General features: G+C 39.5%; 2 protein-coding genes across 2 annotated transcripts; one reads left to right on the top strand and one right to left on the bottom strand.

Annotated features, from left to right (window-relative positions):
* The first annotated feature begins 4858 nt into the window (after positions 1–4858).
* On the top strand, positions 4859–15604 carry LOC140549322 (aldo-keto reductase family 1 member B1-like). Its single transcript, XM_072672854.1, has 10 exons — positions 4859–4999; positions 5523–5690; positions 5819–5935; positions 6892–6969; positions 7084–7206; positions 7560–7666; positions 7796–7877; positions 11428–11511; positions 13445–13527; positions 13605–15604. The coding sequence occupies exons 1-10, from the start codon at positions 4934–4936 to the stop codon at positions 13645–13647; spliced, it is 951 nt and encodes a 316-aa protein (XP_072528955.1). The 5' UTR covers positions 4859–4933; the 3' UTR covers positions 13648–15604.
* LOC140549323 (aldo-keto reductase family 1 member B1-like) lies at positions 14455–21017 on the bottom strand. Its single transcript, XM_072672856.1, has 10 exons — positions 20818–21017; positions 19952–20119; positions 19708–19824; positions 19129–19206; positions 17728–17850; positions 17295–17401; positions 16294–16375; positions 15706–15789; positions 15529–15611; positions 14455–14829 (listed from the first exon to the last, which is right to left on the bottom strand). The coding sequence occupies exons 1-10, from the start codon at positions 20881–20883 to the stop codon at positions 14787–14789; spliced, it is 951 nt and encodes a 316-aa protein (XP_072528957.1). The 5' UTR covers positions 20884–21017; the 3' UTR covers positions 14455–14786.
* Between the last annotated feature and the right edge of the window lie 1089 nt (positions 21018–22106).

The following is a 22106-nucleotide window of genomic DNA, read 5'->3' as shown; positions in this document are numbered from 1 at the left end:
CTGCTCCACTTGGGAGCTGTTAAAGCACATTAAGTTAATATGTTAGGTTGAGTAAGATTAATTAAATAAGTTTATACACAGAAATAGACGCCAGTGTAAGTTAACCAGAGTGCTTTATTTACACATACACGACAAAAAGGTACACTTTTACCTTTATAGTCTCTTACTTTAAGAGGCCTCTCTTTTAAAGAGTCTCACAGCTCTTGCTTGCCAGTATTTTATAGTATCCTTGCTCTGTGTTGTCATATTTTTTCATGCGAGGTTTCTCTCTTGGACGCCACACCCACCACCATAACTCTGGCAATGCCAGCTGCCATCCGAATCACACTATTTAAGAAATGCTTTAGAGAGATCCAGGTCCAAGCCTCTATTGAGCAAGCCAAGGGTGACAGTAGCAAGAAAAAACTCTTTCAGCAAAAGGACAAAACCTTGAGAGGAACCAAGACTCAAAAGGGGCACCTATCCTGCTCTGGTTGACACCGGATCCCAGAAACAGTAACCCATAGGAGTCCCTATAGCCTTGATAAAGGTTCACTTTGAATCACATTATCATGCTGTTGTACAACTGCTTTACAGAGATCCAGGTCCAAGCCCCTATTGAACAAGTGAAGGGTGATGGCGGCAAAGAAAACTCCCCTCTGCAAAAGGAAGAAACCTTGAGAGGAACCAAGAGTCAAAAGGGGAACCTATTCTCCTCTGGTCGACACCTGATCGCAGAAACAATAACTCATAGGAGTCCCTGAATAGCCAAATCAGAGCCTATAGGTAAAGTTTGCACTCCTCTATGAGATCATGTCTTTTCAGTTTCCAGTCTGATACCCCTCTTTGTATTAAGACTATCCAGGGCTTCAGCTTCAGGTTCTGCTGAAGTCATTGATAAAGCTGATATTTGCCCTTATTTTCTTAATGCCTTGGACAACACTTCAGCAATCCTGGAGAAGATACAGAGTTGGCTGGAGGCGAGAGTGAAGATTCAGTCTGAAAGTCTACCTGAAAGTCTCTTTACACAGCAAACAAGTAAAGCTCATATTTGATATTTGATCAAATATGAGCTTGATTTTCATGCAGCAGAACTGCAGCATTTTAAATACCCAAAACATAAGCAACACCACATTTTGCTAATAATAAATGTTTGGCCTCATTATTGGACATCAACTATACTATATGTTATATAACTATAACTTGAAATGCGTAGACTTTATTATGCTTCATTATAAAGAATGAAAAGTCAAGTGATGGCCATGTGATTTGCATTAGTGTATTGGATAAGTTGACAGACCCTTCCTCTACTTAAGAGAACACAATTTGCCTTCTGGAACATGCTTTTCCTCCTTCAAGTCTCCTGAGAGAACAATCGAGGATCCCTTCTGTTTTTTCTGTTTATTTAAAAAGAAGAGACCATTTCCATTTTAGTTATCCACAGGCAGAGTGGTACTAAAGTGTTTACACATAATACATGAATTAGGGTCAAGAAGCAGAATTAACAAAAATAGTACCTTAAAATGAGAAGGGATGGCAATAGATTCATCTAAACTAATGTCATCATTGAGCCTTTTGTGCAATTGCACAGCCATGTTGATTTCATTGCTCTCAGATGTCTTTAGGTTTTTAACTTCATTCTGTGGCTCTGGGATCATGTCCCAAAACCGCCCCCTTGGGGATGTCCTCACAAAGCTATCTGCAGTATCTGACTGTGATGTTTCATCCAAGGATTCAGAAGAGGAAGAGTCTGATGACTGAACAGAACTTGTGTCTTCCTTCATGAGAGAGAGCTTTAACGAGAGGCAGTAGATCTCTGTAAGACCTGATTTTATCTAATGTAACAACATTTCATAGGATTTTAAAAAAATTCCATTCAACTGTATTTAGACATGTTCACAATGCTAACTAAAAGATTCTCCTAAAATGGCTTGTTTGCCAGTGATGCTCCATCTTGAACTATGTAGGCCAATGATAGCTTCCATGAAGGTTAATATTTTTATGATACATGTTTGACACGGTAAATGATGTATCCATAATGTTTTAAAACATATTAAAAGCTTTAGTATCTGACCTGTTTCAGTGATTTATTCAAATTATTTGAGGTGAGACTGAAAGGTGTTCTTGTGTTTTTAATATCAGTTGGTAACTGAATGACCTTGTGACCTCTGCATGCATTTCAGTGAATATGCACTTCTTTGTGTTGTTAAACAAAGTTGTTAAACAGCCTGAAATATTATTTAAACCCCCAGTCGTATGCAAGTTTGTGCACCCTGATAAAATCACGTCCTCTAAGGAGAGTCCTATTCTTCATATATTTAGATGGATGGGTTGATGGATGGATGGATGGATGGATGGATCCGTACTCCTCCCTCTTTTGGCTCTTCCACACCAACCACTGACCCTATTCTTCACATATTTAGATGGATGGATGGATGGATGGATGGATGGATAGATAGATAGGCGGGTAGATGGATGAATGGATGGATGGATGGATCCGTCTTCCTCCCTCTTCTGGCTCTTCCACACAAAACACTGACCCAGCACCTCTGACCAGCCTATCGAGTCGTCTCTCATCTTTCTTTTTCATGCTACCTCCTCAGCACACCACATCATAGAGAAGACAGCTGAACACCACTGTACACAATTTGTTCACTTGTTTTCACTTAGAAAAGTATTACGTAATTTGACTAGGGGAATCCAAACTAATGACACAAAGTAATTCACAAAATGCTAATATTAATTTATATAAATAGAATGTAAATTATACACAATTCTACATATAAGCAATTCAAAATTGGTAGTAATATATTACTGGAATTCCCTTGTGATCTATGTTTAGAAATGTGTAGTATCAAACTACACAACTGTCATTATATTGCCCAGATTTCTTGTAATGTCAAGCGGCTCAAATTCTCCTCTGTGAGTGAGACTGCCCAGGACCAGCACCAGGAAGAGGAGACTGAGAATGAGGTTCTGAATGCTCAGAAATACCTGCAGGATTCGTGAAACACTATTTATTGAGGACAAATTAGCCATTTTTCTTGTGATAAGATGGCAACACATGAAACTAAGAAACTGTGCAGATAAATGCTGTGGAGTGACTCAATGTAGCTCAACCAGTGATGTGGTCTTCTACTACTGCAATACTGTGCAGTCTACAGTGCTATCACCCACTCCTGCTGTAGTACAGAAACATGTGTGAACAGAATACCAGAGTAATCACATGTTCTGTGTGGGGCACAGGAGGTTAATCTAAACTTGAACTGCTCAAATCCTTTTCAGTGAATGCCGTTGTGTTACAGTGAGCATGACTGAAGCTCTTCTCTGCATTTCAGTCAGTGGAGATCTGAGGCATGTGAAATTCTGGTGAGACCACAGATATTTCTAAAGGTGCAATTGACATGAAATTCTCACCAGATGTCGGTGACAACCAATTCAATCCACACATGCAAAGACAGCACAACACATTTACCGAGCCTGTGGGTGATACCTGTGCCCGTGCAGGAACTCGCAAAGTAAACTACAAGAGTCACAAGAGTGACAACAGACTCCTATAACCTTGCACATTCTGCTCTGAAATAAAAGTTTTAGACCTAAGACCTAAGAGTCTGTGCTTTGGCTGTTTGTCCAGGAGACACGTGAGCAAAGATTAGACAAGGTGCTTTACACATAAAGTGTGTGAGAAAAGACATTACAGTGAAAAGAAAGATGCCTGCTGGAAAATGTGAACATGCCATACATCCATTCAATTGCTGAGCAGCTTGCTCATAACTTCCTAAAGAGGTTAAAACGGTACAAAGGTCTTTCTCATGATTATAATTTATGAAAAAGGTTATTTAGAAACGGTACAAAGAAGCCTCAACAATGCCGTTTCTTATACTGGATCTAGACCATTTGCCATTACAGAATGACATTACTGGAGTATGTACCTAGTATTGTAAGTAATCATAATAATAATATTTAGTAGTATGCATAGTAATAGTATGGTTTTGTGTATTGACAGAAGTTAGTAATAACTCAAAAAAATAAGTCAAAAAAAGGTTCCATCTGAAACTGCAGGCATCATATTTCAGCCTAGTCATAAATATCTTTATACAAATATTACACATTTAATGGTGTGCACCTTAGTGGTACATGTAAGAATTTTGTAAGGTCAGAACCTGGGTGACAAATGCCTAGAAACCCATAGTTGTTGTTGGTACAGTTAAAAAAGACTAAATATTCCAATTCCAAAAACAAAACTAAATTTAAACGAATTAAGAGCTTAAAATAATTGAAGATTATGTAAAAGCCTGTAAATCACAATAGTTTAGGCCCTGGTATAAATAAGACAACATTTTGGAAGCTTGTTTCATGGGTTGGAGCGTAAATATTAAAATCTGCTTCACCTTTCCTAGTTTTGATTCTGCATGTGAACACTTTTCCAGATGATATGGGAGCTTCATAATGTGTAAGTGAATTAGAGATGTTTAGTGTAATCATGTAATGCTTTATAGATCAGAAATAGGATTTTAAAATTGATCCTGATCAATACAGTGATTTAAGGACCAGTGTAATGTGTGCCACGGTTTTGGTGTTAATGAGCGCCTTTCTGGATCAGTTGCAGATTGTTACTTAATCCATTAGTTTGACTGATCCTGAAATGTGTCTGTCAGTGCTTTTTGAAAGTTGTACCACCTTCAACCATAATGCATGACATGGGAAACCTTTCAATGAGCTCATTGTTGAGTCAGTTTACGGAGTGCAATTATTTGCTGGACTAACTGCTGCTACTCCAAGTCCTCCCCTGCCAGCTTTAGTAGCTAAGGGGTGGATTCCAGACCTGACCAATCAAGCTCTGATGTAAGCCTTTTATCCAGAAAGCTGCCTGTGTTGAGAAACAGTCCAACGTCTGGTGGCATCAAGGCTACTTTACCGTAGTGGGTCTAGATAAAAGAAGAACCGCTTCATCATGACATTCGCCATCACTCTCAGAACAGGAGCACAAATGCCCATTTTAGGGTTGGGGACATGGAAGGTAAGATACGTGATGAAATATAGACCAGATGAGATATAATACATTTTCTCAGACTCCTCTGCTGATACTGTTCATGCCAAGATCTTGAATTCTTGATATCCCACAATAGTTTTATTTCCAAGTGGACATTATTATTATTATTATTATTGTTGTTGTTGTTGTTGTTGTTGTTGTTGTTTACTGAGGATTCATTGCTCTTTTATTTGCAATGCATACTGATTCGGAAAAGGCTAAAACCTCCAAACAGCTGTCCCTCAACTCACTCACTAAGGGGGGTAGGGTGACCAACTCACACACACTACACGAAGATGGAGGCTGAGCACTCCAAAAGTCTCTAAAATTCACAAAAACTACACAGTAAGATTCAACACACAAATGCATGATAACAGAATTAACAGCCGCATTATTATTATGTCATTTTACTTTTAGTATTAAAATGCATTTAAATCCCCATTTTCACTACAACTTCACTGCCCTAGTTTGGTGTTTTCTTTAACTCCCCTGTATGTGATTTTTTCCACAGTCCACCCCAGGGCAGGTAGAAGAAGCTGTAAAGGCAGCAATTCTGGATGGCTACCGTCACATTGATGGTGCCTTTCTCTATATGAATGAAAAAGAGGTTGGGGCTGCTGTTCATGCCATGATGGATCAAGGAGTGGTAAAACGAGAGGACCTTTTCATTGTCAGCAAGGTAGGCAATCTTCTTATGGGTTTAAAAGTGTAAACATTAACCAGTGAGTTGCTAGTAATTATATTTTTCTAATACGAAAGAGGCAAGTGCACTTCACTGGAATAATTTACAGATTTACATCTTTCCAGCTATGGTGCACATACCACGAGAGGCATTTGGTTAGAGGAGCTTGTGAGAAGACCCTGAGTGACCTAAAGCTTGAATACTTGGATCTTTACCTAATCCACTTCCCAATGGGCTTTAAGGTACCATTATGAACTATACAGTTGCAACCAAAACAATTCAACCATCATGGCGAATGAGGTTTATCACTTTCAAAAACTTTCAGCTGTTTGCAATAAACCAATTAAATAAGACACTAATACTAATATGACAAGTGCTTTCTACAAATTCAACACTAACTTTAATACTTAGTAGAGCACCATTCTGCTGTCATGGCCTGTTGCAAATGTGATGCACAGCCAGACACCAGCTTCTGGCAGCGTTCCTGAGGAATCTTGTGGTCTCCAGTTCACTAATATTCTCGGGTTTGAAAACTGCAACTGCCTCTTCCAAAGATTTTCCATGGGATTCAAGTCAATCCTTGGTGGATTTCAAGGTGTGCTTGGGACCATTGTCCTTCTCATGAATCTGGTGGTACCCAGTGTTAGCTTCCAGTTCTGCCTCATCCAGGTAGCGGAGACACTGTTCTTTTAACTGTGAACATGTGAACTATTATTTCAGCTGTATCGCTAGGAACATTCCGTGCCTTTGCTCTTTTTGTGTCCTTTTTCTTGTTTGCGCAAGGCCATGATCTCTTCTCTGAGCCTTTTGGTCAACTGTCTTGACTCAAACGTCACATAAAGCAAACCCCAAGACAGGTATTTAATGTGTTTTACGCCAGGCACACCTGATGAAACTAATGAAGCCCTTGATTTGCCACCTGGTTTGTTCCTATGGGAGCCTCTGTTCAGAGCGGTTGAATAGGTCTGAGACTGCAGTTGTCATTATAAGTAGTATTTAGTGTTGAATTTAAAGAAACAACGTGTTATATTAGTTTTCTTGAGCTATTTAAATTGTTCTTGTTTGATTGGTTTATTACAAACCGTTAAAAGGTTGCGAATTTAGCTAATAAGCCCAATTTGCAAATAACAAATTAACAACCAACATGTAAATGGCATTACATTTACATAAATCCTGACCTCTGGACTTACATCTACAGCCTGGAGATGAGATTGTGCCTTTTGACGCTGAGGGTCAAGCTATTCCAGATAACAGCAACTTTTTGGAGACATGGGAGGTACGTAAAAAACAAATCACATTTTAATATGTGAAAGAGTTCAAAGAGTTATAAAAACCTAAACGTTTCTCTGAATGTAAATAATTCATTACATTCATTTCAAAAATCATAAAGGAAATGGAGAAGCTGGTGGATGCTGGGCTGGTCAAGGCTATTGGCATCTCTAACTTCAACCGAGAGCAGACTGAAGCCATCCTCAACAAGCCAGGCCTCAAGTATAAACCTGCTAACAACCAGGTAGCCTTTTACACACTGTATTTCTTACAGTATCAATCAATATTCATTCTGCTGGTTCTGACCATGGCTTTAACAAATGTAGCTCCAGAAAAGATTGTTTCACAGCTGGAAGGAAGCTGTAAAACAGCTACTGCTGTAAGCTAAAATAACACCCAATTTAATGAACACTGGGTTCCTATCTCCAAGTTAAGAGATAGAAATGTATAGGATGTTAGGTTAGGTTAAAAAACAGGAAATTGTCAGAGATGATTCTCCTCTCAAATCTTAGTTATGTTGACTATATGATAAACAGCTGAAGGAATCCTAGTGTTTATTATCAGAGAAAATTGTGTTTTTTTTATCTTCTTCCACAGATTGAGTGTCATCCCTATCTGACACAGGAAAAGTTGATCAACTTCTGTCAGTCTAAAGGTATCACAGTGACTGCGTATGGTCCTCTGGGATCTCCTGACAGACCATGGTGCGCAAATATGAAACCCTTTTCTTACTAAATAACCCACTAATTGATTAACTTACCCATTACAGCAGAAGTGAGATTAACCCACCGTTGAATATTTTTTAACTCTACTCACTGGTCTTTTCTTTACAGGGCAAAAGCAGATGAACCATCCCTCTTGGAGGACCCAAAGATTAAGGCCATAGCTGCTAAGCATAATAAGACAACAGCACAGGTACCTTGTTTGTCAACCAATTGAAATTATTTAACCACCATTGCAAATTAGGTTTCTTAGCAAAATGCACAAACTTTTAGCTGTTTGCAATAAACCAATCAAACAAACAGTTTAATTAGCTCCACACAGCTAATAGAACATGTGATTTCTCTGGCTTCCTGGAGCTGCCTGCAACAAATTCAAAACCCTGATGCTGGCCTACAAAGCCAAGAATGGACCAGCCCCTTTGTACTTGATGGTAATGGCCAAAAGCCGAGTATGGCTCGGCTCGACCCGCAATCCACTAAAATTCACAGAAGACAAGGCTTTTTCCAGGCTTTTTTTTGTCCTGGTACCGAAGTGGTTAAACAAACTTCCCCTGGGTGCCCAAACAGCAGAGTCGCTCACTGTCTTCAAACACACACTGAAGGCCAAGAGTACTTGGGCGAAGAGTAGAGTATTATGGTCTCTATATTGACTTGTGTTTAGTAGTGTCTAAGCTTAGAGGTATCTTTGAATTTTTAATCTATTCAAACTAGCTTAGGTTATTCTTGAGTAAACAGTGAAGTACTTTTGTGTCAGTGATCAGTCGCTCTGGATAAGAGCTTCTGCTAAATGCTGTAAATGTACTGCAATCTCAGTTTTTCAGCTATTCAACCTTCTGAATATAATCCCTCATAAGAGCACATATTTGCAGATCAAGTGATACAATAAGGTCTTCATTAGTTGCATCAGGTGTGCTTGAGATAAAACACTCAAATACCTAGACTGGCTAGTGGGTCTGGTGGCTGTTTAATTGCATGTTATATTTGGCAAGTCAAGACAGTTGTCCAGAAGGTTCAGAGAAGAGATCATGGCCTTTCACAAACAAAGAAAAGTATACAAAAAGATACAAAAAGCACTGAATGTTCCCAGAGTTACAATTAGTAGCATAGTTCGCAAGTTCACAGTTAGTGGAACGCTGGCTACACTAGCTGGACGTGACAGAATGTTTTAATGGCAGCAGGCACTGAGGTTTCCATTTGCACAGTAAGACGCAAGCTAAGCGCTGAAGGTCTCCATGGCTGTACAGCTCTACTGACTCCCTCTGAGTCACAAGAAAAAATGGCTCCAATCTGCATCAAATCATTTAATTAAGCCACAGAAGATTCTGTTCTGTGGAGCAATGAACCGAAACTGGAACTTTAGACCTTTGGGTCAGTGGTATGTCTGGAGAAAGAAAAATAAAGCATACGCTGAAAAGAACACCCTGCCCACAGTGAAGCATAGCGGTATCTTGGTGATGTTCTGGGGCTGCTTTTCTTCCTCTGGCACTGGAAACCTGTAGAGTAAGGAAGGCAAGGTGGATTCAATCAAGTATCAGGATATCTGTAAACGTCATATCATCTGTGAGAAAGCTGAAGCTTACCACTGGACTTTTCAACAGTACAATGATCCCATGCATACCTCAAAGTCCACCAAGACCTGGTTTCAGAAGAAGTCCTGGAAGATTCTGGAACGGTCATCACAGTCGCCTGACTTTGGTGGGAATTCAAGAAGTTGGTTACAGTATGCAAACCCATGAATATTACCTCCAAAAAATTGTCTGTGTAATTATAGTAATAATTGTGCTAATGCAGTAATCATTAAAAGTGGTATTTTGTGTTGAATTTGGAGAACTAAGCTAAACTTGATTTATTGCAAACAGCTAAAACCTAAAGTTTTATAACAAGCCTAATTAACAAGATATTAAATCTGGTGCACTTCATTAGCTGTAGGAGGCTGTCTTAAACTTAAACTTCAGACATTTAGTGTGGTTAGCTTCTGACTGTTTCAGTGAGTGGAATCACCATGACAAGCTCCAAAGAGTTGCTTTAGATGAGTGTCATTCATGTGTGTCTTGGAAGGGATTTAAAAAGAACTGTCCACTACATCCTTTATATATGGCCAGATCCGGCCATCCTAGCAACTTTAATCCAAGATCAGACCACAAGATGCTTACAATGCTCCAACAATACTAAAATGTCATCATGGGACCTACAGGTACCGCTTGCCACAGTTGATGTCAAAGTAGCATTAAGTTTGATGATGTTCATGGAAAGTGTGCAAGAAGGAAACCCTTGCTGACATCTTAGTATTGCTGGAGACTACTTTTACGCATCTTACAGTCTGCTAGTACTAGTAATCAGTCCCCTAATGAATAGCACCTGTGTGTTTGGAGCTGGACCTCAGGTGAATGGCGGAGCTTAACCCTTGTCTAGCTCATGTCTTGTGCATGAGCTCCCTGCTGAGGCCAGCATAGGGAGACATAACAGTACCCCCTCCCCAACGGTGCGTCCATCAGACGCAGACAAAAAAAACTCTGGAGGCCCAGGTCCCTGAGGCCTAAACCAACCCAGCAGGAGGCTGGTGCTCCCTAGGAAGAGCCAATGCACCAGCCTGGTGGGAAACAGAGTCATGAGTAGACACTGCCGGAGACGGAAGTGGCGGACGAGGCCACTGGCTTGCAGAAGGGGGCGGACAAGACCTGGCACTGAAGCAGAAGTCCTGGGAGCTGGCACTGGAGCAGAGGCAGACAAGACTGCTGGCAGACAGGGGCAGGCGAGACCACAGACATTGGAGCAGACAACCTGGTAGCCATCATGGGAGCAGAAAGAACAGACAAGACCACCTGCACTGGAGTAGAGGCTGTGGACTCCCCAGCTGGCTTGCAGGCCTCCTCTGGGCACTTGGTGATGCTGTGGACTCCCCAGCTGGCTTGCAGGCCTCCTCCAGGGCACTTGGCGATGCTGTGGACTCCCCAGCTGGCTTGCAGGCCTCCTCCAGGGCACTTGGCAGCACTGTGGACTCCTTACTCCCTGTGTCCCCAAACATCTCTCTGGCCCCAAAAAAATATCTTGGGAAGCCTCCTCTGGAGCACTCCCTACTGCTCCAGTTCCCCATAGAAAAAGCGAGGGTATACTGGGGGTGAGGAGATAGCCTTGGGAGTGGTGTCCCTCACTGCAACCTTCAACGGTGGAGTTATCTGTAATGTACTGGTTGAGGCAGGCTGCAAGTGCATTCGGGTTAAGCCAAAACTCATCATCAGGATGATCAGAGACAAGAGCTTTAATGAGGTCAAGAAGTTGGATGACCACCACTCCACCTCATCCCCAACTCTCCAGCTCATCCCAAAAGTATTGCACTGAGCATGAACATTCCAGAGAACACAGTTCCATTGCTCCACAACTCAATGCTGGGAGGGTTTTTTTTTATAGCTTTTGCCCACACCTGGCATTGGGCAGGGGGCCAATAGGTTCATATGTATCTGCTCCACAGAGTCCTATTGGCAATACCTTTCTACAGAGACTAGACAAGCTGTGTGTGTGTGCATTTGCACATCTGTGTCAGCAATAATTCCAACTTAAAGCAGCTGTACGAATTTATTTGAAGGGGTGTCCACAAACATTTAAACGCATAGTGTATGTGCGCGTGTGTGTTTATATGTACATGTAAAATAAGCTCTAACAAGTTCTTGAACATTCTTGAAGGTCTTATCACCATCTTATCTTAAGACCACATGACATGCTAAATCAGAGAACTCTGTCACCAGGTCCTAATCCGGTTCCACATTGAGCGGAATGTTGTGGTTATTCCCAAATCCGTCAATCCAGGAAGAATCAAAGAAAATTTCCAGGTAATTATGCTAGATTTTTAACCTCATGCTACTGAATGCACAGCTGTTATTTCGCTGTTATTTACCTGTTATGATAATACTTGGCTTTCTATGATATATTTTTAACTGCACAAGCGGGGGAGGTGGGGGGTGGGGGTGGAAATCAACACACAATAAAATATATACACACAGGGTCATGGGAGACTGGACGAACACTTAACCCCTTAAAGGCCTACAGACCACCAGTGGGCCGAAGGTTTTACTGAAAACCTCTATTACCAAAAAATAGTCCCACAAGTTTCTATATCAGTCCCTGTAGTCACTGAATAATGCCTTACTGTGCAAGAAGCCAAAACTGGAAACTGGTTCTGATGGTCAGGAACAACTCAAGATCCTCCCAGGCACGACCTGCTATAAATGCAAAGCTGCCAAAACACCAGTGTCACGGTCTACAGTCAAGCAAGTTTTACATCACCATGGACATAGAAGCTGTTATCTAAGAAACAAGCCCCTGCGCTAGAGAGAAACCTTTAAGCTCACCTAGAGTTTGCAATTGACCTCATGAAAAAAAAAAACAGAAAGAAAGTTTTAAGGTCTGATGAGACAGACAGAGTTGTTTGGTCACAATGACCAGATGTGTGAGACATTTGTAACTCCAATCCCTTTGCAACCCCAAGAACACTGGACCAGCTGTTGAGCTGCCAGTGGAACTAGAACATTGTACAAAGTAGATGATTATTATTCTTCAGCATAACCTCAAACAGTTAAATGGTTGAAACTGGGTGTTCCAACATGACCATAATCTCAGAAACACATCTGAGGTGGCCATGGAGGGGATAAAGAAGGCTAACATTAAGAGTCTGGAATGACCTGACTGAAAATATGTAGACTATGGATAGAGGTCTGGTCTGTGCAAGAAAACCAACAACTTTAACTCCTTAAATGGTTAATTGTCCACTGGCAGGCAAAAAGTTTTATCACAGACGTCTATTACCAATGACACACCAGTTTGCACATAAGTCCCTGAAGTTACTGAGGAATACACATTAGAATGTAATAAGCCATAGAGGTTTAAGGGGTTAAATGAACGCTAGTAATTCTGCCAAGAAGAGTGCTACCCAGACTTCTTCCACAAGCTTGTTGATGGCTTCCAAATGGTCTGACTCTGGTTTTTATAATGTTGACCCTCTGATGAAAACCTAAAATATTGACTTGTCCAACGTTTTTTCATTAAAGATGTGTGTGATAACTTATTCTGTCCGCCTCCCTCCCCCCCAAAAAAGACTGTTGTAAACTGTCACAACTATTATATGTCTTCACATATACATACTAAGAAATTATTCAATCTACATTCCAAATGAGGTTTATTAGCAAAATGTTCAACATTCAGCTGTTTAATAAACCAATCAAACAAGACCAATTTAAATAGCTCAACACAACTAACATAAGTGCTTCCTCCAAATTCAACACAAAATGCAGTTCAGCTGCAGCCTCAGAATTATATAACCCCTACATGACTTAGTAGAGCGCCCAATATTCTTGGGTTTGCATTGAGGCAACTGCCTTCTGCAAGTCAGTGGTTCAGTGTGGTTCAAGTCAGGCGACTGTAACGGTCACTCTAGAATCTAGGACTTTTCTAAAACCAAGCCTTGGGGGACTTTAAAAAGGTCAAGGATATTAGTGAAGCAGAGGCCATTGGCAATAAGGAATGCTGCCAGTATCTGGTATTACATTTGCATCTTGGCTTTACAGCAAAAGGGTGCTCTACTAAGTACTTAAAACGCTTGTTCTTGTTCGATTGGTTTATTGTACACAGCTGAAAGTTTATATATTTTGCTAACAAAACCTAATTTGCAGCAAGAGTTGAATAATTTTGATTGTAACTGTAAATAGGCAGTCCACACAAAAGGGATATTGCACTAGATCATAGAGTGAATATTCTGTTTTGATACAGGTGTTTGATTTTGAGCTGAGTAAGGAAGATATGGACACCATTCTGAGCTTCAACAGGAACTGGAGAGCATTTCCAATGGAATGGTGAGTTAAGAAAATATGTAGGCTTTTTTTTTATTTCTGATCTTTTTGAAACTCAGTGCTATTACCCTTTCATTTAGGGCTTCCAAGCACAAGGACTTCCCTCTGAATGCAGAATACTGATCTCCACATGTCTCTGGAGCAGCACAGCGCATAACACACACAAAGCATAACCAAATAGTGCTAATGAACAAGAACCTTAAGTTCATGTTACAACTAACTTCAGATTTTACTGGATAAAACATTCAGCATCCTTTAGTGAATTTATTGCTTGGTATCAGCTAACTCACTGCAAAACTATCTGCTCACCACAAGCATTTCAATGTACGGATGTCTTGCATTTTTTACATTACTACTATTCTTATTAAATTAGTGCTAGCCTAGTGTAACTTAGAAAACTACACAGAAGGATAACTGAAATCAGTATTATTACAGTGTTTTATTTTACAATAAAGTCAAGATTTTTGCATTATTACTGTAATGAAATGCACAGCTGACGTATGTGACAAGAGGGTTTTGTGAACTTGCTGGAATATCATGTGCTTTTTATGTGTTGGTGAATGTAAGCAGCATATTTGTCTTCTGTAGGTTCTGTCTTTTGTGTCGTATTACAGAACCTCTTATTCACCACTGAATTACTCCTTTAGATACAAACATGCAATACCTCTAATGTCTGAATTAGAATTTATGGCATTTGACTGATGTTCTTATCCAGAGCAACATACATTTGCAACATATTACACAGGTATAATCTAGTCTGATCATGATAATAAATTGTCAAATGATGAGGTTGAGGGTCAAATGAGGGGTCCAATGGCTTGTCCCACAGCCATCAACTTCCAAAGAGACATTCATATCTCCAAAGGCCAAATAATAATTCAATAGAAAGTATCAAAATGAATATCGAAAAAAGGATGATTATCACAGGTAAATGACGTTTACTTCAAAATTTTCATTTTGATTACAGTCATCACAGCTTAAATTAATTGCACTAAAGACAATGTTTATGGAGAAAAATATGCTACTTTCAGAAGGTTAAACATGCAACGGGTCACTTTGACCTGGGAAGATTATCTATGTTCCTTGAAAATACTAATAAGCTCTTATGTTGAAGCAGTCACATTGTCATTGCTTTATCTAGGCTTTACCCTGACAGATCGCTATAGTAGATCGGACAAAATGCAATATTTACATATAAAGAAAGTAGAAAGTGCAACATTTTTAAGCTTTTAGGCAGCATCTTGGATGAGTCTTCTTCCGTTTTAGTATTCAGCATTAAATGGATAGTCTTTGTGCTTCACACCCCTGCAATACAAAGACAAAGATATTTAGAAGACGAAAGAGTTGAACCCATAAATTCTTATTTACACATACTACATCCACAGTCAATAAAGATGACAAACAATACAAAGGGTGCCATCATTCCATCAGAACTGACTTGTTGGAGAGGTGGCATCCTACGACAGTGCCACTTTGATAGACATCCTTTCGCAGTGACACAGGATACCACCTTTACAACCAGCCTTCTGTTCTGAACTTCCCCTTGTTAAATGTAAATACTGTTAGTGTGAAGTGGATACATCTTAGAGCAACAACAGGTCAATGGTTAAACTGTAGGCCATGAAAGCTCCTGAAATGCCTTAAACCACTGGTTCTTAATTTATTTGGTCCATGACCCCCACCTCGTAACCCCAAAAACACAGTAGCCTTCCTACACAAAAAATATGAACTTCACAACACTGAAAGATTAACTCCTGTCGGCCCCAACATCAATCCCAACCAATGCCTTTGGTATGAACTGAATGGTTACTGCAAGACAGGGCTTGCTGTCTAACATCAGGTAACAACCTCATTAATAGTTTTGGAATGAGATGTTCAGCAAGCACAAGGACATGATGTGCACATGCAGTCTATGAGGTATTATTACTTGATATTGATAGAGTGCATCAAAAACCACAAAGTGAGTCAAAAAATGGAAGAGGAAAAATGGAAAGGCAAAGTCACCAGTGCATGGGGCAAACCCTGAGGTTCCTGTTGAAGCCCAACAGAGTCTTCATCTCATCATCAGTCAGTGTGAAGTCAAAGACCTTTGGACATGAATAAAATAATTGAAAAAGTAAAAATGTTCTGTTGTGTCTTTTTTCTGCAAATTCACTGTTCTGTAATACGAAAGTTCCTTACTTGGAAGTTCTCCTGGATGCGTGAAGGCGTGATAGACTTGGGTATCACAGCGATGTTTCTCTGGATGTGGAAGCGTATGAGGATCTGTAAGTTGTTTAGTGTGAAACAAAAAGCACATTTTAAGTTCCAATAGCCGACACAGCATCTAAAAAAGCTCACTAAATTGATATTCCATGCAGTATACATGTATACTGAATATAAGATAAGCTGCAGTGTTTTTTTGTTTGTTTTTAGGTTTTTTTAGACAGGAGTGTCTTCCCCTCTACTGTCCTTCTAAAAGCACATGTGAAACCAGACTTTCAATCTCATCTCTGTAATTAAAACATTTTGTCAGTTAGCTCTTGGAGAATCATTAACAAGAGGCTCACTTACTTTTTTTTAGCTTGCACCGAAGCTTTAATGTGTTCAATAAAAGCAATGAAATAAACTGATCTCTGTGTGTTATTAGGTTAGTTAAATTATATTTGTCTATAGCTGCTGACTGTGTCTTTTATATTTCTCCATGTTTGTCTATTATTTTTGTCTATTAATTTGTCTATTATATTTGTCTATAGCTGCTGAATTGGCTTCATTTTCCAGTCTGCCTACCTGAGCAGTGGTCTTGTTGTATTTCTGAGCAATGGCCTTAATGTTTGGGTCCTCTAGCAATGAAGGGTCCTCTGGTTTGGCCCTGGTGTTAGAAACAAATGCTTTGCCTTATGCTAGTGTCAGCAAAAGTCATTTCACTGGTGCTTTAAACACGAAGTTAAGTACATTCATTACAAAATGAGATGTTAAATGGTTTGGTAATATACTGCTATTATATAATGAATGGGTGTTTTATGAGATTTTTCTTCATTGTCAAGTATTAAGCAGGTAAAAATAGCAGTGCAATAAGTCTTTGTGCCTCATATGTCTGCCAAAAATATATACATAAATTTCTTTATTAATCAGAAAACAATGCAACATGCAACAGTGTAATTATGTAACTGCCATAACTATGCATTCACAAGCAATATGCTTCTGTGGTGTTTAATAAAAACCTTTCATACCACCCATATGCAGCAAGTAACATTAGGTTGTCAAGCTCATTATTGTAGTCAATACTGTTTTTCTTGCTTCGCCAAAGTTTTTTGACTTGTAAAGCTCTAGGCCATGGTTATGAGTGTGAGTAAACTGAAAATTGACTATGAGCAGCATCTGACTGTGCCAACGGTGCAAAGCTCACACTGACCAAATAACAGAACTGTAAAAACAGTCACATTCCAGTAGGATAACTTTCTTTAAATGCTTATAAGAAATTTCTTATTACATTTATTTACTTTACATAATATGCAGAGGTTTGCAAGGCTGGAAGGTGGGGGTCACACAAGCAGTGGTTCATTATCATTTAAGCCATTCTCAACAGGGCTGTTTAAATTGGCTGAAAAGGGTGCTGTGGTTTGTGTTCTTTTTCAGTAAGACACCAGGTATCTGTCTTAACTTTTGGAAACAGGGTACAATTGGTTTAACTTCAAAGTAAATTATTTCAAATATTAAACTGTTTAAAATATAAACCTTTAAATTGTCACAAAAGTCCTTATCTGGTAAGTTTAAGGAAGACCACCTACCATGGTCGATCAGGAGAGCCCAGAGGACTGTACGCAGTCACTGAGATGCCCTTGGACTCACAGAAGTTGATCAGTTTCTCCTGAGTCAGGTAGGGATGGCACTCAATCTGATGAAAACCAAAGAATAACAGCTGGAGTTTTAATCGGGTATTTTGGTACACCATCATTGCTATGCGACATAAACTCAAAATATATCAAAATAAACTGCAACGCAGATACTGCTTGAAAGTTACACACTCGTTTTCAACAAAAAAAGGACACCAAGGAAGCAACAGGATTACAAAGCTTGCTGTGGGCAAATGTCTAGTTATTAGATACAAGACAGCTTTTCTCATTTAATGCCAATGTCCTTTCTAATGCCAATGACATGCATAGGCAGACTGCTATATCTCAACCCACATTTTCATTATAGTTACATTTTACAGGACCTTACCTGGTTGTTGGCAGGTTTATACTTGAGGCCTGGCTTGTTCAGGATGGCTTCAATCTGCTCTCGGTTGAAATTGGAGATGCCGATAGCCTTGACTAGTCCAGCATCCACCAACTCCTCCATACCCTAGAACATCAATAACAATTTACAATGTGTAGCAGATTAAATAAGCAGTGTACACCAATGAGCCAAACATCATTATTCTCACAAATGAAGTGGATAACACGGTTTATATTGTAACAACACCAAATTGATCAAAATATATATTTTTTGACAAGGTCTGGGGTATATGTTAGACGGCAGCAATGTTATGGTCAAAAGACTGGATCAGAGCATCGACGAAACAGTAAGGCTTTTGGTGTACCCCTAGAATGCAAGGATAAGTTGGTGGAGGGGCCCAAACAACCAACTAACAACAGGGTGTTGGCCCCCCAAGGTTTAAAGATACACAAGCGTAACAAAGTCTACAAAGACATTTCAATGATGGTTACAGGAGGAATACTATGTATCTGTCAGAATCAAAAGAACCCCTGGCCACAATTAAAATGGGCTGGCAAGCATCAGATCTTTACCTAGCTTTGACACGTGCCACCTACCTAAACATATTTGCAGTCCTTTACTGCCACTGGTATTCTCCAATAGCAGGAGCCACATAACCTAGCATAGCTTAGAACAGGATTGGTTTCAGCACTGTAGCAAGTCATACCAGATTCTCCTGCTGTCCGGTTGGTGTGGGGAAAGATGAAGAGATATCCAATAGGTGCTTTTCCCTGAGGATGCATTCATCAGGGAATGGCAGGTTTCCCAGCTGTTGAATGGGCTCCAGCCGGGGAGGGGCTTTTTTAAACGCCCATTGGCTGTGTTTCACTGATGGGCAATTTTCCAAACGGTGCCTCTGTGAGCTAAGATTAGCTTTTGGCCTAGCATCTGCCAGCTTCTCCAGCTTTAGTTTTGCTGAATTTGAGCTACCCTTCTGCAGGCCCTGGCACAGGCAAAGCCACGGGCTAAAGTGGCCATTGCTCTTTGGTGTGTCTCAACTTTAGGTGTCGAAAAAGACTTGCAGTAGCGGGCTGGATGTATGTACATTTTGAGCCGTAAATAAAATGAGCGAATAACACGTATACAGTTTGGGTTTTGGAATTGGTCCCTTTTTTAGTCCTGTTTTGGTTATAGGACAATTTCTTTAAAAAAAAAAAAGACAAGTGTTTGCGGTTAGAGAGTGTCAATTCCATAAACTCTTATTATTAAACTATGCCAAGGTTAATAAAGCTTTCCAGCTTTGCATTCAAGAGCATTTTCATTCAAGTAGTCATAATGTATAACTCACTGGTGTTTACAATAGGAACATAGAAGTATGTTCTTCAGCAGAACCAAACAATAAGCAATAACTGGTCATTTCCTCACCTCCCAGGTATCCAGGAAATTAGTATCATCATTGATAGTTACGCCTTCACTATCCAGTGGTAACAGATCTGTTCCAGCCTGAAAAATAGCAATAATATATATTTTAAACAATTGTGTGTCCATAACCCTTGTCGGTTAAACAGCTTATTTTATGGTTTATGGTCATTTAATCTGTCCTGGATATGAATGAGTCTTAATAATACAATGAAACACATTTAATTAATGTTTGCTCAGTGATATCTTGGAGGAAGACTTGTGACTTTTTAAAAAATGAAACAAAAAAGAGCCAGTTGGTAATGTGTGCTTATGCTATTTGTATGACATGTAATTTCTTTCTTTAAGGCCTATACTGAACAGTCATTGCTCCATCTGATCCTAAATATGCACCACACTTTCTTGACATAGACACTGTTAAAAATAAATGATGCTAAAAAGGGTTCTTAGGTGGCATCACTCCAAACAAGCCTTTATTTTTAAGCAACAGATTTCAAGATGAGGTTTCACATCACAGCATATAGCTGGACTGAACCTGACCATACTTTCTTTTAAAGTCTGACTGAACATGCACCTTAAAACCACCTGAAAGCCCATTGGGAAGTGGATCAGATACAGGTCCAGGTAATCCAACTGCAGGTCACTTAAGGTCTTCTGACACGCCCCTTTTACTGCAGACTTCTCATGGAACGTGCACCAAAGCTGTGGAGATATTAAGAGGTATTTGCTGTTATGCTCTTTTACTGCACTGCCCTGTTCTCCTCCCCAATTTTTAACGTACTAAAGCTTGTAATGTAAGATGTTCAACAATATCAAGCCCAGACCTTACCTTGCTGACCATGAAAAGCTCTTCTCTTTTCACGACTCCTTCTTTGATCTTGGCATGAACACCCTCTCCAACCTCCTTCTCATTCTGGTAGACTAATGCTCCATCGATGTGCCTGTAGCCTGCAGAGATGGCAGCCTTTACAGCTTCTGCCACCTTTCCTGGAGGTGACTGAGAGAGAAAGCAACAGTGATTTGCGGTGTAAGAAAACTGTCTGTAAATATTACCACCACCATGTTTTCCTCTGGTGGATATCCTAAACTGGCCATTGCCCTTTTATGTGTCCCAGCTTTAGGTGTTGAAAGACCGTTCTATGGTTGCCTTATTGTATTGTGTTTAGTAATGTCTAAGCTTGGAGGTATCTTTTGTATTAGTCTATTCTAACTAGCTGAGGTTTTCTTGGGTAAATAGCAAAGCACTTTGTAAGTCGCTCTGGATAAGAGCATCTGCTAAATGCCATAAATGTAAATGTAAAATGTAAATGTAAAGACACCATTAGTGGTGTACCCTATGTCCCCTATCCACTTTATGTACCCTATATGTTTAACCCTGAACTGCCAGTAATAATCACAGACTAAAAAAATGATGTTTTTGTATATAATCAAATGAGATAAGGTATATGATGTATGAGATTAGAGAGAAGGACAGAGCTACATGTGCAAATAATTTTATTGACATTAAATTAAATTACAAGCAAAAACCAAATTGGGAACAAATTGTGAATTACTAGAAACTTAACAGATCTAAGCTGCCACAAAGCACATTTATTGAGTCTAAGAGGTCTTCTCAAGAAGGATTTTCACAAATAATTTAATTTTATGACGGACAATACGAGACTTTGTAAAGTTAGTCGAGGGTATAAACGTTACCTTCCATGTTCCCAGACCGACAATGGGCATGTCTGCACCGGTGTTGAGTTTCACTGAAGTCGCCATAGTTGAGCAGATAAATCTTTAAATAGATGTATTTATAAATGTATTTAGCTACGTGGATTGTAAAAGGTCTGTCTAGCTTTTGGGTCTATCCAGCTAACGCCAACAGACCCAAACTGTAGCTCGTACAGCACACGCTAACACAATTTGCTCACGAGAGACATTTGACTCGTGAATCGATTCATAGATCCAACCGGATCCTCGCTGCAGATCCAGAAGTCCAGAGGGGGAAGTCGGACCTCATCCCTCCTCGTACCTCGTGTTTTAATTAGTGTAAATACATGGTTTATATTGGTCTAGAATCCTGTATCAAATAGTCTCAGCTGTGTTTATATTTAGGGTTATGAATTGTAGGTGAACTGGCATGTTGCACTCTGACAACTGAATCTGCCACAGCAAACAGTGTGTTTGACACCATGTCCTCCCCACAGGGAAGATGAGCCCGAGAGGACAGCAGCACTTTCCGGTGTTCTGTCGAGTTGTGCTACCCATCGATATGTGCTACTTCGAGACTGTGCGGCAATGCGTAATGCGCACGCGCCACATTTTTTAATGATTACATATTTTTTTCATGATAATTCTGCTTTCAAAGTTCAAAGTTTGTCACATATATAATTATACACAGTACAACTAGCAGTGAAATGAGAAGGTACAGCTTAATGTAGAATTAAATAACTTAGATTTAAAAATATATACTACTAATAATAACACATAATAATAACTAATAATAACATATAATATAAAATATATACAGACATAATAACAAATATAAGACTGAACCTATCAGTACACTCACTGCATTTATACAAAATAGAGAAGATGAGTTGTCAAGTGTAAAGTGCAACACATGCAAAGTCGATGTGTAACACAATGTTGTGCAACTAAGCAGGACGTAGTATTTGTTATAATAATAATAATGATTATGTTCAGTGAAGTCCTGTGTGGTGGTGGTGGTGGGTTGTCAACAGCCTTAATCAGCAAGGGTTCAGAGCCATTGGCACCTGCCGTTTAGTAAAGGCAATAGCTAACTCCAGGTGTAACTTTCACACACACACACACACACACACACACACACACACACACACACACACTTATACATACACACATATTTATATTATACATATTATTCATTATATATATGGAATATGTCACATTAATTAATGTAATGAAAATAAAATATGAGTTAACTTTTTAATTAAGTTAAGTAAGTAATTTAAGAAGTAAAA

Source organism: Salminus brasiliensis, chromosome 2, assembly GCF_030463535.1.
Source record: "Salminus brasiliensis chromosome 2, fSalBra1.hap2, whole genome shotgun sequence".
NCBI lineage: Eukaryota > Metazoa > Chordata > Actinopteri > Characiformes > Bryconidae > Salminus > Salminus brasiliensis.
This window is presented reverse-complemented; position numbering and strand designations above follow the sequence as displayed.

Coding starts and splice junctions, on each gene's coding strand:
- LOC140549322 (XM_072672854.1), top strand. CDS start 4,934: ATGACATTCGCCATCACTCTCAGAACAGGAGCACAAATGCCCATTTTA. Junction 7,878..11,427: donor ATAATAAGACAACAGCACAG/GTACCTTGTTTG, acceptor CTCTGTCACCAG/GTCCTAATCCGGTTCCACAT. Junction 11,512..13,444: donor GAATCAAAGAAAATTTCCAG/GTAATTATGCTA, acceptor GTTTTGATACAG/GTGTTTGATTTTGAGCTGAG.
- LOC140549323 (XM_072672856.1), bottom strand. CDS start 20,883: ATGGCGACTTCAGTGAAACTCAACACCGGTGCAGACATGCCCATTGTC. Junction 19,825..19,951: donor AGCTTTTCATGGTCAGCAAG/GTAAGGTCTGGG, acceptor ATATCTCCACAG/CTTTGGTGCACGTTCCATGA. Junction 17,851..19,128: donor ATTTCCTGGATACCTGGGAG/GTGAGGAAATGA, acceptor TTGATGTTCTAG/GGTATGGAGGAGTTGGTGGA.